The sequence below is a fragment of the Ambystoma mexicanum genome, chromosome 10, assembly GCF_040938575.1.
Source record: "Ambystoma mexicanum isolate Mex_15411 chromosome 10, UKY_AmexF1_1, whole genome shotgun sequence".
In the NCBI taxonomy this organism is placed as follows: Eukaryota; Metazoa; Chordata; class Amphibia; order Caudata; family Ambystomatidae; genus Ambystoma; species Ambystoma mexicanum.
In genome coordinates this window covers 1,190,272,781-1,190,292,608 of record NC_090932.1, presented here as the reverse complement: position 1 = coordinate 1,190,292,608, position 19,828 = coordinate 1,190,272,781, and the positions used below count along the sequence as shown (strand labels likewise).

General features: G+C 43.2%; 1 protein-coding gene across 1 annotated transcript in view; it reads left to right on the top strand.

Moving 5' to 3' along the window:
• SRRM4 (serine/arginine repetitive matrix 4) overlaps window positions 1–19,828 on the top strand; it is a 290,445-nt gene that overhangs the window by 173,668 nt on the left and 96,949 nt on the right. The window contains exons 4-6 of the mRNA XM_069619178.1: window positions 3,849–3,923; window positions 9,034–9,060; window positions 16,816–16,866. Of these exons, the coding sequence (XP_069475279.1) occupies window positions 3,849–3,923; window positions 9,034–9,060; window positions 16,816–16,866 (153 nt within the window). The remainder of the gene's footprint in view (window positions 1–3,848; window positions 3,924–9,033; window positions 9,061–16,815; window positions 16,867–19,828) is intronic.

The following is a 19,828-nucleotide window of genomic DNA, read 5'->3' as shown; positions in this document are numbered from 1 at the left end:
TGCTGGGGTGGACTCGTTTTACACACACTCCAATATTATAAAATGAGTAACACTGAGTTTGATAAGAACAGGGTGTGTAATTTACAGTGCTTAAATGCCCCAGCACGGTTTTAACAATATAAAAATCAAAAACATTACATAATGGCATAAAGGTGTCCAAATTATCCAGTTGCTTGGAACCTGGATAATAACGTCCTGAATTGCTCGGAGTTCCAAGCCTAATGAGGCGATGCCCACACCCTTGTCTGTTTTGTGTGCTTTTAATTTCCTCATGCATCAGATAATCTCCCTCTTGATGCAACCTTCAGGTTGTTTTCACTGCTGGCACAGGCTTCACCAACGAAATAGAAAAGGGCCTCTTTCTATTTAGAACGCTACCCTTTTCTATATCCATGATTGCCATGTCATCAGTGTTTGTTTTGCACGTGGGAAAGAAATCCTCGCTTAAAGCACATTGCATATGAAGAGTAAACATTTGCCCTTAAAAAATCCAAGCCTGAAAGCCAGCCATAGTGGGCTATTCGAGCGATAAAGTGCCAGAGGCTGCATTACAGTCAGTCACTTTACTTGGGCCTTAACATTGTTTGCTGAGCTTTTAAGGCTTTGAAGGGCCAGCAACGCGTGTTGCTTCCTATCTAGGTTTGCGCTCTGTGAAACCCAAATATAAATACAAAATAAAAATGCTACGGCAGGCTTCAAGGCTATGAGCTGCCAGGTCAGATGTAATATAATTACCTAGGCAATCTACAAGCACAAGCCAAAAGACTCTACATCAACGTCCTCATTCCCAAACGTCCTTTGCTGTCACTGTTCTTCAAAATTCTTGGCTAACTAATCAAAAATGTTACCATGTTTCTGAATGGCGTGAACCGTGAAACAGTCTTCCCCAGTCTGCTTTAGGGATATCCTTCTCAAATCCATGGTTCTGCAGATGTTTGTTCTGAGTAGATGTTTAGGGGCCATAGCTACTAGGATATCCAAATTAATGAGGACTTCCTTCAGCCTGTCCTTTTTCTTTTAGTTAACAGTGCTTTGCGTGCTCGAAATTGTACTCGCAAATTCACAATGGTAAAACAAAGTCAAAGCGGTGTTGGCCCAAGTGGCAGTACTAATTGAGGGTGACTCTGTTGACATGGGGCCTGTGTGGAGCTATGTGGGAACTATGGAACGAGATCAGCTTTTGCAGGTTTCAGAGTGGACCTTACCCTGCCTATACACTACAAAAATCCATCAAAGGCACAGAGAAAATCGTCCATTTTTTTTTTTAAACAGCTGATTCATGCAGACAGGATACCTTTGGACATACCCTTGAAAACAAGTCCTCCCCGGACTACTTATTAGGTTCACAGCTGCGCCCTTTCCTAGATAGAGACGAAAGCACCCCTCTTCCAATAATGGCCTCTGGTGACCTCGGGAGAACATGCACGCCCTTAAAGTGTTGGCCCTACATATGCAAGGGCCAGAAAGCCTTTATTAGCTAATTACATTTTCGGGGTGTCTTCACTGCTTGCATATTTTCTTGGATGCTTCTGCATGGCTTTTATGCGCTGCCCCTAATACTTCCGGAATGTCATCTTCATCATCATCATCATCAAGCTTTGTAAAGTGCGGCACTCACCACTAGAGTGGCCGCTTGGTGCTGGGACCAAAATGGGAAGGGATGGGTATTGATATTAGAGCAAGATTTTCTGGGCATTTGCTAAAGAAATGGAGGAAGCACTGGGCAGTCAGGGATGGAGCAAATCCAAGAAGGGAGGTGGTTCCGCTGCTGAGGAATACGAATGGAGATGGCATGTTCCCCACAACATGACCTTCAAAAGAAACGAGCAGACACAAGATTCTTAAAAGAGCAGTAGCGGATGCACAATGGGGAAAGTTGGCCCAACTTGGTGAAGGCTCTTTGTGTCATGTAAAGTGATTTATTTTTCATGCATTTGATGACTGGAAGTCAATGAAGTGTGCAAAGGGATTATGCGAAATGATGAGATTTTGTGATGCCAAGAAGGAGATGGGCTGCAGCATTCTTGGCTTGTTGGAGATGGTGGGTGGGAAACAAGAACAGGCCAAAGTAGATCCTGCTACCATTCTCAAGTCTCAAGGAGATGAGGGCCTTCTCTGGAGTCACTTTGTGCATAAACATAAAGTAGTGTAGACTTTTATTGAGGGTCAAGAGATGGAAGATCAGGCTCTTACTGACTCATTTATCTGATGAGTGAGAGATCAGTGTCTACTTTTAATCCCAGGCTTTTGACTGAAGGCTGGGAGCAGGGATAGAGCCCAGACAGGGACTCCAGAGGGAAAGGCCAATATAGGGGGTTATGAATGGCGAGGAAGATCTCATTGTTGGCACTGTTGAATTTGAGCCAACTATCATGCATATACTCATGGATGGCGATTATGCGGAGAGGGCAATCGTTTAAAGTGGAGTCAATGTGGTTGTCTAATCTCATCAAATTCTGACTGCCATCAGCAACATACTAAAAAAGATTAGGCTGAAAGAGCAAATGAGTGCTCAGTGTCACAAATGAGTTCCAGAGAGTGTAAATGAGGGGATAGAGCAAAGAGCCTTGGGGAAAGCCGCAAGTAATGTTCTGAGGCTTGGCTTGGAAAAGGGGGAGAGTACGAGTCTGGGAACTTGTGGACACGATTGAGAGGATCCTAGAGAGTGCAGACTCCAGCAGAGGGCAGGGAGTAGAGGAGGGTATCATGGTAAATTGTGATGAAGGAAGCATATCGGTCAAGCAGTAACAGGGTGGCGCTGTGAGTCAAGCAGTACCAGGGTTGGGAGAGAGGAACGGTATGCAGTGATTATATCGAATAGAAAACAACAAATTAAATTTTAACGAATAAAAAACAACGAAAACAAAAATAACTGATTTTGGAAAAAACTAAAAGTGGGGTTAGGAGTGGGAATAGTGGTTTTGGGGTGGGGAAATGTATTACTAAACAAAAAAAAGGGAGCTTTGGGGGAACCCCGCCCCACCAAAAAGAATAACAAAGAAATGTGTTATTTTGGTTTTAGTTGTTTTTTTATTCGTTAAAATGTCATCAGTTATTTTTTCATTCAATTAAATCACATGTAACTGTGAGGAACATTATCTAGTCGGCATCTTCAAGTTAACCCACTAATCAGGTGAAATGATCTGTTATCATGAACATTCAACATATCACCGACATGACGTCCTATATATACTGTTAGACTCTATTTTATCTTGAGGGACATCTCTTCTCACATTAGTTTAGGTTCGATGGCTAAGGAAAGCAAATCCATATCTATGGCAAAAGAAAAACATAGTTCCGGATTGCAGAACTGTGCAGGTATTCTTCTAACTCTTAAAGCTGAATCTTGCTCATATGGGTCTCCCAAGTTTCCAGCAGGCGGTTTCAAGACCACAATATCGACTCTGTACTTAAAATGTTTAGGGTTCTCCGTGGTTGCCCAGCTAGGTTCAAACTTTAAAAAGCCCACACATATATACATACATTTACTTTTCCTATCAGTTGCATTCTCTACTTTTCGGAATGTACATACATTATACAGACCAGGCACAGAGATATCCCTTTACAATATTGCTCCATGAACTCAATATCCCAACTTTGGAGTGTCTCGAATATTAGTCCAAATTGATATCTGACAGTGGGTGCGTTCTGAAAACATTGGCGATCTTGCAGCTTGTTCACAAATGCACATTCGTAGTTGTGTTGAGATGTCATTGAAACAGAGGGGATGGGTCTAGATTTCATAAAGCACTTTGCAGATGGAATTATAGCCAATCATGAGCACTATCAAGTCGTTTAGACCATTACATATCTCTCTGCTGAAAAACCTTTCTTTGGTGTTCCCCCAGGTCTCCATCTTACAGTCCATCACCGGTGAAGAAGAAGAAGAAGAAGAAAAGCTCAAAGAAGCACAAGCGAAACAGGTAGTGGGTTCCACAGTGGGTACACTTTTTGGAATGGATGGAAGCATCTGTCTGTTTTGGGGACTAAATGAAGAAAAAGAGAGGAAATAAGAACCACTGGTTATCACAGTATAAACGAAAAACTGGGGGCAGGTAAAATGAATACTGAAATAACTGAAAAAGGTAGGGTTTATAATGGGCAGAATAAATAATAATAAAGCTGAAGATCTTATTAGGTTTCCATTTAAATGTGTTAAGATAGCCAAAAACATTGTGGCTTCAATAAAAAGGGCTATTTTCCAAATGAAGCCAAAAAGGCAATTTTACAGCTTGATGGTACGATGCACATACCACACTTATTCATGATGGCAGCCAATTCCTACACATGAGCAGATCATACAGAACCATTCCTTTACTTAATGGGCACATACGATTTATCAAAATGTGGGTATACCAATTAATTTCACTAGTACCAGTACTGATAGGCTGGTAGATATGACAGTCGTTCTTATCCTCCTAGTCTTTATTTGTATTAAATACTGGTACTTTTAAGGAAAAAGAATGACACATCATAGATTTATCATGTTTGGAGGGGGGCTGTGATTTGAAAAAAAGCATTTGCCAACAACAATCAACTGTATTGACAGAATCATAAAGAGGAAAGAGTTTGTGATCATTGCTAGCTTGGAGTGGGTGATGAGAACATTGCAATGAGTGAACGGTCGGTTACTGGGAAGTGGATTTCAAAACTAAGGGAGTGGATTTCAAAACTAAGGGATTCACACAGTAATTCATTTAGAAAAGATACTAAAGGCTAAGTCTGGCCAATTGTTGTCAAGAACTATCAAGTTGTGACATGGGAATCAATAAGGATATCTATAAATGTCAGACTCAATCTATCTAAACTCATTAAACCAACCATTTCTTTCATTTTCAGCACATTGTTTCCCAAATTAGAAACATAAACAACTACATTAACTGTATGCATATGCCTATCCCTGCATAACACTATGGCCCTCATTACAACCCCAGCGCTAAACCATGGCGCTATTAGCACAATGGTTGTTGCCGGTGTTGTAACGAGTCCGCCATGGCGGAATGGGGAAATACCACCCCATTCCAAGGTTGGCGGGGCGGTATTTCCCCATTTCACCATGGCCCTTCCCCATTCCTATTTTCGCCCAATAGGGCTCAATGGGACTGGGGAAGGCCCTAAGTACGGTACCGTAATTAGCACCGAGGTCCCTTTGCGGCACCCTACTTTAACGGCTGGTAAAGGTTGGGTCCCGCAAAGGGACCTCGTAATCAGGCGTTAAGGGTTTAACGGCGCCAACACCTTTTACGGCGCCGTTAAACCCTTAACGCAAGGGTCGGAATGACCCCCTATGTCAGCTATATAAACATGTAAGAGAGGTCGGCCCTTACCAAATGCTCAGTATGGCTATCAGGCTGCTTGGCTGAGAGCCATGAGAATGCATCATGCCACAGAAGGAGTATACTGAACTGTCAGGATGGAACATTGGTACTACATTTGTCTATCTACAGCAACCCAAAACAACTTCTACAAATACTTACACCCACATTTCTTCTAAAAGAGTGCATTAAGTGATTATGAGATAGACACAGCTGCATATTCTCCAGACCAGAAAGTCTAAAATCTCTTTCTCAATACACTGTTAAGCGGGAAAGGGCCTACATGTATCTGCTGTATTATAAAAATGTTTTCAAAGTTACAAAGAACAGGTTAGGGCTTTTTTGTGCGGACCAATATGGCTTCTGTGAAGATGTAGTGTAATCAGTATTATTGGCTAAAATATCAATTCATGTGTTTGGAATAACTCAAAATCAAGATGATTTATTGAGAATAGCCATGATAAACGACAAGACATTGCGTGGATAACAAATTGCTCAATATTAGTATAGTTATTGAGTACTAAAATCAGATTTGAACATAGATTGAGAAAAGCTGATGCATAATTAGGCAAAACAGATGCTCCATATGGAATTTGTAGATGAGGGTGGGCATAGAACTCAGCATCTTCAAGTGCTCTACTAAAAATCCTATCATCTAACTTCATTAAATTCCAGCATTATGCACTGTTCATACTATATTGCTCTCAGAGTATGTTACTGATATAAGAAATGATATGGGACCACTCCTTCTTTAGATGCAGAGAATAGTGTGTATGGCTACATACATGTGTCTGACGCACAGTAATATCTTAGATGTTGGTAAATCAATCAATCCTCTATATTATACCCACAAAGGCAAATACATATCATAATACAATACAATAGTTATACAAAAATACATCAAGTGCCTCATCGGGGGTTGAATGCAGCAGTTACATTATTTTTATTATTTTTTATTTCCACAGCATTACCGCTCTGCCCAATCCAGAGATTGAGCGGAAAGCTGGAGAGCCACCTCCAGCTCCAGCTTTCCACCCATTTTCGGCACTATTACTGCCGGCGGTAATAGTGCCGAAATCCCCCCTATGGACTCATAAGAAATGGGGACTAACAGCCCCACTGCAATTTGGGATTGCGCCAGACCGTGTTGCGGTAACGCTAATTGTGCCCGGTGGTACCCCGGTGCAATTACAGGCGGGATCCTGCCCAACTCATGATGAGGACCTAAAATGTTAGCAATTATATAAATCATATCCCGGGAGGATAGCTCAGGGACAACACGCTCGCCTTGGCAGTAAAATGATGCGCGGCAATACAGGTTCAATCCCCGGATCCGCGCTTAGAAACCTCTGGGTATTAAGCGTGTTATAAGTAACTATTTACAATGACCAATTACAATATGAAACCACCATTAAAACATTACTGTAAAAAATCTGACAATTCATCCAAACATAGCTTAAATATCCAAGATGTAGCTAAATAAATATAGCATGATTGCCACTACGCCCTACAGAGGATATGTTTCCTATGATTCTAGGCTCTTCTCAAATATTGAGAGAAAGCAAAAGCCACGTCTGGATTTCAGGTCATACTACATAATAGTATGATAGTCTGAGTAAATAAATAGCTATTTGCATGAAATTAACAACTTCAGATATTTTGGCCACGGATAGCGCAGATAAGGTTACGCTGTATGAAGTTCCGAGCTTACTATAAAATGGGAATCATAAGATAACTTAAGTGATTACCTCTGTATGCATGTATGCATATTTTTATATGTTAGCCATATTTCTGGTATGAACATTCTGGGGTGTGATAAAAAAAAAAACAAAGAAAAATATAACCAGGAGGCCCATTTAGTCTATCCTTGTCCTTGCTTAGTCTTGACAAGTCATTCCTCTGTGCTGCTACTCCTCTCCGGAACCTCACCGCACCCACCTCTCACATTGTTAAGCTTCTAATTCAAGGAGTCACCGTGCCTTGGAACATGCATTATTCTTGTACTGTGTTTATCCTCTTTCGGATAAAAACATCCTCTGAAGCATCTAGAATAGGTTTGCTCCCGTGCCTCTAGTCTGCACAGTTTTCTCTTTCTTTCTTTTTTTTTTAACATCTTTATTTATTGGTTTCAATCAAATTCAAGCAATACAATGTAAATGTACACAACAATGTCTACAATTCTTATCATATACATATATTAAATCAAACATATCTCCCAAAAACAATTACAATTGAGCTTATTGGAGCATTGATGCAGTTTTCTCTTTCTGATCGAGTCTCGCATCGCTTGTGGTTTAAACCATACATCATTATAGTTGCCAGCCTTTGGATTGACTTCATTGCTGACACCGTAGTTTCACCTTTGAGCAAACCATCCAGCTGGACTTTCAATAGTCTCTTATGGACTCAAAGAGGTTTACACTAGACCAACAATGTATGCATTCAAATTGTATGGACTATGCAAGCGTCTGTTAGAAACAACTGTGCACTAGTCTGGTCCAAGATCTTAAGTGAATAAGATTAAGATGATTTACCTAGGAGTGCTTGGAGTTGAATTATTTCAAATCTTTTTTAACATTTTCGCTGTGCATTGTACGTTTTAGCCAATATGGAAAACATACACTCTTCCTCGATTCTTCAGTAAGGGAGTCACAGGATCCTATTTAGATGAGGAGGCCCCATACCCTCCTTGTTAAACACAGTGCTTAGAATCCAGTAACGGGTGGCGGGGGGCAGTCGGGAGATCCAGGGCCTGTGCTAGGAACGAACCTAGAAGAGAGTTGGTGGGTTTAAAGCTGCTTAACAGGAGACAACTCCATCACCTGCAGATGATAAGGAAAGTTAAAAAAAAAGTAAATTGCTTTAAGGAGGAAATCAGTAGTCAATGTCCCATGAGTAAATTATAGTAGCAGATGACTCATTTTGCACCTTTGGCCAGGCCCCTATATGGGAACTAACGAAACCACTGGCTATTTTCTTCACTGGTGATCAGAAAAGGGAGGGTTCTCTTTCTTATCTAGTGTTTGTGATGTGAAATAGAGGGGGGGGTCTTTTCTCCAGCGGGTGCTTGGCACTCCCTCCCCTACTTTCTGAAATAGTCTCTTCCACCAGTGATCTGTTTTTGATTGGACATATGCTATTTGGAAGGCTTTTTTTTAATACCCGTCAGTCTGTTTTGCCTTCTGGTGGTTGATGCCTGTGCTGTCTGACACTGACTCTCCTCTTTTGTTGCCTCATAACTCTAGGCACCCCTAAGGGCCACTGTGCCATGTCTGGTTGGACCTCGTATTTCTAGAGTGGCATGAGCGGGCCAATCATACTGGTCGCAGATAGATTGTGCAGGACACAGGCAGAACTGCCAGCACTCTTCTATATAGAGTCAGGGTTCAACATGAGGTTCTAGCCGGCAACCCGAATGGTGTTTCTAGGTGGAACTGTGTAGACCTACTGGTAACAGCAAAAGGACTTTAGTGGGTATTCGAGGCTGCAGGTCTGCATGATGGGATCATGTGATAGGTAATGGGTCCAGTAGCGGGATGCTTACCTTCTCTGTAAATGATGTGCTGTGACTATGGGTGCCTGAGCGTGGTCTGAGTCCTGGGCAATGAGCAGAGACCCTCCCATGTAATTTTCCAGTAGTACTTTAGTTCCCATCAGCCACTTGTAGGTCACTGCTGGCCTGAATACATTCTAAAATTGTTTCTATTACTTTTTTTAGGTCATCCTCCAAGAAAGGACGACACAGGTAAGGATGTACCACATTGTAGGTGGTCACAACATATTTTGGTTTTAGTTTTGCATGTTTTTTAAATCATTTTAAACCTAGGTTTCTTTGAATAGTCCATGTAATCAGTATTCGTTTTTGATATTTGCGTCGATCACTGTGCACCAAAGTGTGTGCTTTGGCAGGTGTGCTATTGTGTAGTGCAAATAGTGCTGACAACCAAGCAATATGAAACCACTGGTCTTGGGACCGTTCACTAAAATCAACCAATCTCTTGCCCCTCTAGGCCTGATCACTTGTGCCCAGACCCAGAAAGTATAGAGCAATGTTTGGTACTGTGCATTTCCTGTTTATACTTTCGGCACATCGACAGCAAAATCAATTGCTGGCTGGATTTGCTATCTGGATTGTTTTAAATGTACAGATTTTTTGTAACCTAAATTGTTTTTACAAACAAAGGCAGCATGCCTAGAGTCTTCGGATTTCATGGCCGAAAAGGCAAGTTGGTCCCTATCCCTAGTTCTAAGGGTCTAGCATAGGTTCCAGATTGCCTCAATGTACTCGGCAGAATCACCCCCTGGATGCATTAAATTTTCCATCAAACATGGCTGCTTTATGTATTCCTTATTACTCCCCTCCTGAACAACCAGCACTGATGCTTTTTCCTGGTACTTTCATTTCTCTCCAGACACCTCCCATTCATGTTAGGGCTGCAGGCTTCACCCACACCTCTGCAGGGTCCCAGATCCCTCTCTCCAGACATCTCTCACTCATGGTTTGGCACCTACTCCTCTGCAGGGTTATAGTATCCTCTCTCCAGACATCTCCCACTCATGATTTGGCCTGCAGGGTTCACCTACTCCTCTGCAGGGTCACATGGTCCTCTCTCCAGACATCTCTCACTCATGGTTTGGCCTGCAGGGTTCGGCAGGGTCGCAGGGTACTTCTCTCCAGCAACCTCTCAATCATGTTTTGGCCTGCAGGCGTCGCCTACTCCTCTGAAGGGTCACAGGGTCCTTCTCTCCAGACATCTCTCACTCATGGTTTGGCATCTACTCCTCTGCAGGGTCACAGGTTCTTCTCTCCAGACATCTCTCACTCATGGTTTGGCCTGCAGGGTTCACCTACTGCTCTGCAGAGTCCCAGGTTCCTCTCTCCAGACATCTTTCACTCATGTTATGGCTTGTAGGGTCCATCCACTCCTCTGCAGGGTCCCGGGTACCTCTCTTCAGACATCTCTCACTCATGGTTTGCCACCTACTCCTCTGCAAGGTCACAGGTTCCTCTCTCCAGACATCTCTCACTCATGGTTTGACCTGCAGGGTTCACCTACTCCTCTGCAGGGTCACAGGTTCCTCTCTCCAGACACCTCCCACTCATGTTATGGCCTGCAGGCATCACCTACTCCTTTGCAGGGTCCAGGTTCCTCCTACTCATTTAAAGTCCCACAGGGCCACCTCAGTCCTTGGCATTTCTGTAGTCCTCTCTCACTCTTTTTCAGATTTGTAGGCTATATAAACTTCAAGGCTTAAGGGCCTCTCACCACACTTCTTCCCATGTCGTCTGGCTACTCCTACTAATTGCCTATATTCCTGGATTCCTGGACATCCACTCACGTGGCTGTTGGGCTGTAGAACCTCCAAGTGTCCCGACCAACAGCTCTGCTTCTCGTCATACTCAAAAAGCCCCACTCACCTTGACCATAGACACAGTCCCCAAACTCCTAACTGTGCCATCATGCATCCATAGCCCATGTTAGTGCAGTCCTCTTTAGTGAAGCTCTCAGGTTTCCCCTTGCCATACATGAGAAAGTCATCCAGTCCTTTTGGGGAATTCAAGGACTTGTATTTTTTCTAAATTTAAAATAGGAACGGAAAAAAAGACTACATGGCTCGCATACATCCTTCAACTCATGATCCTTCACCTTATGTTTGCACAAACCTTCCTAGTCCGCTCTAGTTGCAGACACCTGAAGCTTGTGTTCTCACTGCCCCCTGGCCCTCACCTTCCAGGGATAATGTGCAGCTTAGGGACAGACACTGAAGCACCTCTCCAATTGCTGACACCTGCCGTCTATGCTCTCACAGGTGCGCCATTCCTCATCAGGCCCACATACGGCCTATGCCAATACAGATTCTCCATTTATTTATTGGACCATATGCACTTGAGTCATGCCATCGAAGACCCCACTCTCCTCTCTAGGACTACATCCAAGTGTAGATTATTGCTACACAAACCATCCTACTCCTTGCAAGTACCACAAGCGCCTGGAGTCTATGTTAAACAGATGCTCTCACTCATGTATAAAATCATAGGCACCTGCAGACAATGCAACGACTCTCCCGTTGCTGGCACTGGCAGCACAAACCACCCCACCACAGCATAGTTGCCAACATGACCCATTCCAGTCTGTAGGTGCTTATCCATTCCAGTTTTATTCTTTGCATTCTGGGACTTGTAGTGCGAATTTTACAAAGGGAAAGTGGAACTGCAAGTTCCAGAATGCAAATAAAAAAACAATACTGGATAAGCACCTACCAATTGGAAGGGGTCATGTTGGGAAGAATTTCACAGTAAGCCCGCAGACACCAGGATCCCATGCTAACACAGACCATGCCTCTGCTCTCTAGGACCACAGACACCTGTTGCCCATGTTTACACAGGTCATCCTGCCTCTCTCTTAGCCCGCAGACACTGCAAGCCAATCTGTACACAGACCATGTCTTTGCTCTCTAGACCCTCAGGTTATTTTTCCACCGATTCTCTCACACTCACTCGTTATAGGATCACATGCACTGGTTGCACAGGTTCTCATAGGCCTGCACACATTCTCACAGCTCTTCTCTAAACCACAGGCAACTACATCTCACATTCGAATGTCCTGCAGAATTAGGTCCATATAAACATAATGGACCCGATTAAAAAAGAATTGGCCACTTAAAAGTAGCACAGAAAAGCCCTTTTTGTTATTTATTTATTTATTTATTTACGTTTGAAAAGCGCGCACAAACCCTCAGGCATCTAGGCGCTGTTACAAACCAGTTACATACACATAAAAGTCAAGATATACAGATGCTCAATTAGTTGAACAGCCAAGATTTAAGGCCTTTTATGAATGATCAGTAGAGTAGTTCAGCTCTTAAGCAAGGTGGTAGTGTGTTCCATTGTCTGGATGCCACCGTTGGGAAGATCGAGCCTCCCCCTTGAATTCGGTGGAAACTTGGTAGGGTGAGTCGGTGAGTGTAAGCCCGTCTTACAGGCCTAGAGGTTTGGGCTTTTGTGAATGTCTCAGAGAGGTAAGGAGGCGCATAGATGGAGAGACATTTGTTAGTAATGGACAATGTTTTGAAGATGATTCTTTCACAGACTGGCTTTTGACATATGACCCAGTTTCGGGATGTTGAGTGCAATGTGGATGGCATTGTTTTGGATCACCTGCAATATCATATGTTGTGTGCCGAGGTTCCTGCAAATCGCGCATTGGAGTAATCGAGCTTGGACCCAATAAGAGCTTTGGCAATGGTGATGGTATTCTTCAGGGATAAGAAGGGCATGGCGGCGTTGATTAGATTAGTGGTGTAAGCTGCGGAGGAGGCTATGGAATTCACCTGGCGAGTCATGCAAGGTGATGCATCGAGGTAGATGCCCAGGGTCTTCACCACAGCGGATAGTGGGATCTGGAGGCCATCATTGATGAAGGTGGAATAAGAGTGGTTCAGTTTATTGATTACAGCTGGTGGCTGGTTATGCCCGATTCTCTGAAATACTCCCTATTTGCAAAAGTGGTCAGTGATTTTCATGGAAACATGTCCAAGCACAAATGATGAACTGGCCAGCATGGTTGAATACATTAGTGTTGGGTTTCTGCATCTGCTATTAATGCATTGATTCGTAGACATCTCCCGTTTGTGTCCAGGCATGACATTTCACAATGATGCACCTTAAATGACGGTTCAGCATGAAACATAAAAAAAAAATGGAAAAACGTATTTTTAACCCTGTTTGAGGGAAAGAAATGTAAGTGGGACACCGATGGTTCACAGCACTACTTTGTAGGTTAAAAGCAAATGCAGAGAAGGGTCAGAGTTTACACGTCTATAAATTATGCATCCCTCTGTGCCTGTTGAAAAGAGGCGAAGGGGGCTGCTTGGATTTTCCCTGTACATAAAAAAACACACCATTTGTGAATTGGCATTTTCTATTCTGTACAGGGAAAAGTACCATTTCATCTGGACTCCAGATGTGTGCAATTGCAACAAATTATTCATGAAAGGGTTTGGCATTTCTGAATCACAGATGTGCACATTCTGGTCCCCTTTGTGAACTGCATGAAACTTTTTTCAATATAAATGACGGCAATCGAAGAGAAAACGTTTTGTGACTCAACCTCAATGTACCTATTATCTAAACAGAAATGTGTTGTTATGTGCAATGGTACATTTAAATGACCCAGCCTTTGGAGTAAGGTTGCAATCCATTACTGATTTTACATTCACTTGTCAATGCATTCTGCATTTTCATCAGTAAATCGTTGGGCGTGAAGGTCCCTTTGTTATGTTATGTTAACAGAACTTGTATAGCACACTTTCACCCAAGGGTATCTTGGCACTGGGACAACATCTGTGTAATCATACCAGCAACGCTAGAACAATAGGGTCTTTAAAGCCCGTCTGAACTCAAGATGGTTGGGAGTGCTATGCAGCAGCAATGGCAGGGCATTCCAAAGTTTAGCCGCAGCTACAGAAAAAGCCTGTTTGCCAACCCTGGTTTACCGAGTGGTAGGAACTACTAACAGGAGAGCAGACTTAGATTGCAGTTGGCGACAAGGAAGATACCACACAAATCTGTCCTGAAGGTAACTCGCACCCTGGCCATAGAAGGCACAATGAACTATACATAGGGACTTGAATTCTATTCATCTGGCCATAGGGAGCCAGTGAAGAAGACGGAGGGCCGAAGTAATTTGAGCCCTGAAAGGAACATTCAGAGCAACACGTGCACCAAGGTTCTGTAGGAGTTGTATTGATAAATTAGCCCTTTGGGGGCCAAATACAGCGAATTACAATAGTCGATCCGACTCAGGATTAATGCAGCCACAACAGGAGAAGGAAGGTGAAAGATAATCTGCGGAAGTACCTTCCGTAGAATCCTCCGGTGGAAATGCCTTGCATCACAAACCATGGCCACACGAGCGAGAAGCCATAGAACGAGTGGAAGAGACTACCAGTCCAAGATATTTGATCTCTGTCACAGGGGAATGGACAATCAAAAGTTTAGGTGGCCAAAAGGAAGAGACCCAAAGTGAAGGGATAGAAGGGGCAGCCACCACCGTAACCTCTGTTTCGTCACCATTAGGTTTCAGCCAATTATAGTTCATCGAGCTTCCCGCCGACACAGGCGCGACAACACATCAGCATGGTCTAGATCTAAACAGACCCGAATCTGGATGTTGTCGGCATATGAGTAGCACAGGTGCCCGAAGGAGCAGATAAGACACACCAAAGGCTGAACATAGATGTTACATAACATTAGTGACAAAGCAGAGCCTTGGGGAACACAACAAGTGAGGGAACAAGGGGAAGAGAAAAAAGGTGGAAGACCAAGTGTTTGGCTCCTGTCACCCAAAAAGGAGGTAAACCAGGCCAAAACAGACCCATCAAAACCAGCATTTACCAGGTGTGAGAACAGTGTGAGTTGAGCAACGGTGTCAAACGCCGCTGACTGGACTAGCAGAATCAGGGCACATACTCCACCCTTGTACACCAGCCTGACCATGTCATCCATGACCAACACCAAAACACTTTCAGTGCCTCGTCATGGCCAAAATCCAGACTGAAAAGGATCAAGAAATCCAGTGGTTTCTAGAAATGAAGAAGGAAGAAAAGGAACCAGTGTTTCTAACAGCTTCATACAAAACGGCAATAAGGAAATAGGTCGGGAGTTGGCTGGAAGTGAGGGATCCAGAGGTAGCTTTTTTAGCAAAGGAATGACAGTGGCATGTTTGAGCTCTTCAGGAATATGGCCGGTTTGATAGGAGGTAATAGCCTGTGTAAATCTAGGCAACAAGTCCGGATAGATGTGTCCTTCAAAACCGAGAGTGGAATAGGTTCAGAGGGTGCCGCAGATTTAAGGTGCCTAATCGCACTGCCAACAGCCTCCATTGAAAACAAGGGGAAGGTAGACCATTTGCGAAGGGAGACTTCATTGTTAGGCATAGAGGCAGAAACAGATGTAGTCAGACCTTGAATTGCTAAGCCAATGTTGAAACAAATGGTCCCAATCTTAGTCACAAAATACCTCGACAGAGAGTCACAGAGCTCTTTAAACATTAGGGCACTGATTTACAAAACAATATTTCAACTGACTTGTGTAAATGTGCCTACACGTTTGAAAATGCATGCCATTTGTGACTGGAGTGCATCAGAAAATAGGTTGGACAGGCACAGTTTGTGTTGTGCATGTACACAGTACACTGTGCTACCTGTAATCTTGAGATGTAAACAGTGTTTAAAGGGATGTAAGTAGTGGAATGTGACCAGTGCATCTACACCCATTATTCACAGAAGGATGCGCTAACATAAACACTGCCCCTGGCAATGGCTTAGCTAAGGCCAAGCCTAGTAGGCAGAGGCCCGGTGAGGGGAATGTGCAAAGCTGCCAGTCAGCTATGTGACTCTGGCTTTAAAAAGTCAATACAAAAATGAGAGCTGGATAACAATGTCACACTTGTCTTAACAGCAAGGACCTTCAAACTGAAGCTAGTATTTTTTAAATGTAATTTATGTGTGATATAGTTTAAATGCACTTTACCCACACTGTTACAATACATAATTTCATCAATTCGCATATATTACAAAATGAATAGCATTCAGATTAGATTCACTTCAACATATCATATAATTAATGTCATTCTTTAAAACTAATTTCACCTTCTATTATTTTCCAGAACTAATTGTCAAAGCAATTGTTAAAGACAAGATAGTTCCCATTATACATCTCATCCAGAAATCATTTGTCCCCCTGGATGCAAGTACACGTACACATTTATATAGGAATTGATATCTTATTTCGTTTACATTTTCACAATGTAATAATAGTTGTCTAGAAGTTTCTAGTGCTTTCTTGCAAAGCTAATCTCGAGCCAATAGTTGCCATACTGGGTAACGGATTCAATCTTATTAATAAAAATATTTTCCGTAATCTCGGCCAAGGGAACTTCACACCTTTAGGGGAATCTGCAAGGCTACCAGTCAGCTATTTGACTCTGGCCTTAACATGCCAATACAAAAATGAGGACTCGATAACAATGCTACACGTGTCAATGACCAGGCTTGCACTGGCCTGGCCTATCCGGCAATATGGCAGTGCCTTCAACCAAAAATGCAACATGCTAGTGTGGGCCAGTTTTTTTGGGTCAAAGTGGGCCAGTTTGATGAGTTACGTGGCTAGTAGTTTTGACTAGTGTTACTGAATAAATATTCTTTAAAATGCACAATTTGCATAATATTTTATCAAAAGCTTCCCCCTTGGGTACTACTAAAGCAGTCTGTCACAAAAGGAATGAATTGCCATTTGCAACTTGGGCCACTTTTTCATTGGTGCCCAAGACAATTCTATGCCCCAGTCCGACCCTGGCAGTGACTTTCCAAATAAAGCTCAGAATGTGTGAGGAACAAAACAGGGCATGCACTTGGAAGTGTGTGTGTTATTGATGGGATTAAGGTGTCACTTATTGGTTGTGACAATGTTTAATAAGATCATCCTTCTTCTCTCTAGTTCCTCGAGCCCAAAGAGTAAAAGCAAAGAAGACAGAAAGCACAGAAAGCAGTAAGTTGTTTCTTTACATGTAATCCCCGAATGAATGAGTATGCCACTATTTCTCGTGTACTGTGGTTCATTGCACCAGTGTGAATGAAGTCTGCAGCATTCCAGATCCTGTTACTGAGTCACTCCAGTCGCTGGACACATGATTAAGGCCCGTTATGTCTATCATCCATATGAGGCTCTGTGTCTGTCCTCAGCAGTATCCCACATTTGTCATAGTTGTTGTCTTGCTACATTAGGGGGACACTGTGGTAACAAAACAGCAAGGACTCTGCTTCTATTTTCAGTTTAGGTTGAAAGTTGTCTATCTTACTATGCACAGTACAGGGAATGTGCCGGTACAAGACGCAGCAGCACTCCGGCAAAAAACGTCTCGTTGGAGCTCCGTCCCCTAGACCCAGAGGTTCAAAGTGCAGGTTGCTCGCGCTTGCACATAAATCCACCATAGAGCTCCACAGGCTGCATTGTGGTACTTACTGCACGAGTAACCCGCACCTGCTCTACACACTAGTTTTCAGAACACTCAGCACTGCATACAGAAACTGCTAGGCTCACAAACAGTAAGGCACGCACTTGTTCTTCTTCTTGCTGATAGATTTTTATCCGTCAGCAGTGATTTTTGGATACAGAGGCGTGAGCCTCATCACTCCATCTTCTCGGGTTGAGTGTGTAATCGTGGGTTCATATTCTTCTTGGTCTGTGTGGTCTTGTCACAGTAGGGTTGGTCTCACAGGGTCTTCGCAGTGATGGGCGTTGTACAGTAAGGTAGATGTCCAACCCAATAGATATATATATATAGATATATATATATACGTCCTGCAATTTGCAGACATCTTTTTATTAGGGTGAATATTGTGACCCATCAAAACAGAAGAGTCCATTATTCACTAAAATGTGTTTTTAGTGAATGACTACAACACATGTTTAACATTTAAAAGTGTGGACATTATGATGCTCCCATAATGCTCTTTGCTTTTATGCAAATTAAGAGGAGTGGGCTCTATGAAGAGATATTTTGTTGCGCAACCTAGGTGGGAGCCTTGGCCAGGCCCCTTCTCCCCACAGCCCCGCCTCTCCAAAGAGGTGACAGTTCCCAGTACATTTCTTTCTCCATTTCCAGCACTGACTATGTAGTGTGTACTTTCGAAATTCAACCAATATATACATAGTCAATGTTTCCCTTAGAGAATATATACCTATAAGGTGGGGAAAGGGTCCGGAATAGGTAGATTGGACCATTTAACAGAGGCAGCTGCACAGTGGCATCAAAGCTTTCCCGGCTGGCGTCTGCCAGTGTAGGGCTGCATTGCTGCACATGATCATTCATCCATTGCCTCATGCAGTGGCAGTACAGCAAGAGGTGTGGAAGATGTGTTTTACTCTGGCATTGCTTCTCAGCAGGGTGGCATGCACAGTGGTGTGCATGGAAGGGAATGTGTTTGTTTGTTTATAATCTATACCAATGAAGATGGAGTTGGCTATTTTTCATCACGCGGGAATAAGGGTGTTGTAAAAATTGAAACACTTCTAGCTCTAGCCGCTTACTTTCAGAGGGTACTGTGGACGTGCAGAGTTCTCAAATTGCTCCATGTCTGGGGTTTGCTTTGTATTGCAGGCCTTGTAATATTTTACTTATGGCTCTCTCGGGATGCAGGTAGAGAAGCATGAATGATATGATGTTGTATTTATAGTGCACCTATACACAAGTGTTTCAAAGCACGGATGGATGGGATACCTGCACCTGATGGGATGTAATTGTAATTGGTTATTTATAACGTGCTTAATACCCAGAGGTTTCTAAGCGCGGACCCAGGGATAGAACCTGTGTAGCTCTGCGTTGTCTTGCATCCAAGGCGAGCACGTTGCCTCTGAGCTATCCTCCCGAGACCATTTTGAGAGCTCTGCACATGTCTTTCCTATGTGAAATAAAATGGAGCTAAATTCGTTTCTAAAATAAATATGCAGCAAATTTAATTTGGATTCAGAGAAAAGACTTAATGCACCCTTCATTCATTAAATGTCATGTTAAAATGTGTGCCGTTGTACTAAGTGTGCCTTGTAGAAGGATTACATGGTGTATCTGAAACAATGATGTTGATTAGTCAACATGCTGGTGGGTTATGTTTGGGCCGGCTTTTGAGTCCACTTCAGCTATAAATGGGGTTCAATTTATGGCAATCCACTGAGTAATTGTTCTGGATAGTTCAGGAGGCAATGCTGGTAAGTAAAAAAAAATATATTAATTTGAAGATCTGTGTTATATTTGCCACCCAATTAATACAGACACGGCGGTGTGTAAAGGTCCTTCTCTTCATTTCTTTGAGTGTATGATTCCTAGGTCAGGAATTTTCCTTTCCCATTCCGACAGTTATTATCATTCTCCCACGTTTCTCAAAAATTGAGCATTGTCCACAAGGTCTTCTGGGGCCTGAGGCCTCAATACCTTCAACTCTCTCTTCATAAATATCTTCCTTCTCGAGCTCTTCGCTCATCTGCCTCCAACTCCCTCTTGCTTCTCCAAGCAGCGAGTTGGTGGTAGATCTCTTTCTTCGGCTGGGGCTTCCCTCTGGAACAGCCTCCCTACCTCTCTGAAACTTGAGGAGAACCATCTCCGGTTCTGGAAGCACCTCAAGACCTTCCTCTTTGCTTCTGTTTTCTCTCCTCCTCTCTCCTGCTGATCTCACGGCTGAATCTGAAACTGGTCACCTGGCTACCCTTTGATCTTGGGCCGAGGTCCCCTCCCCGTCAGTTGCACACCAGCACTGCTCCCCTGGCAATCCTTGCACTCGGGGACTGTTTCTGTATCCCTACAGCCCCTACCAGCACTTGACACCTGATGTCTGCACTTACACGTGCACTGCCATCAGCCGGCCGCACTTTTATTTATTATTTATGGTTTCTATTTATTTTACTGTTATCCTATGTACTGCACTAACCCCTCCTCTTTCCCCTGCACTTTTCCCCT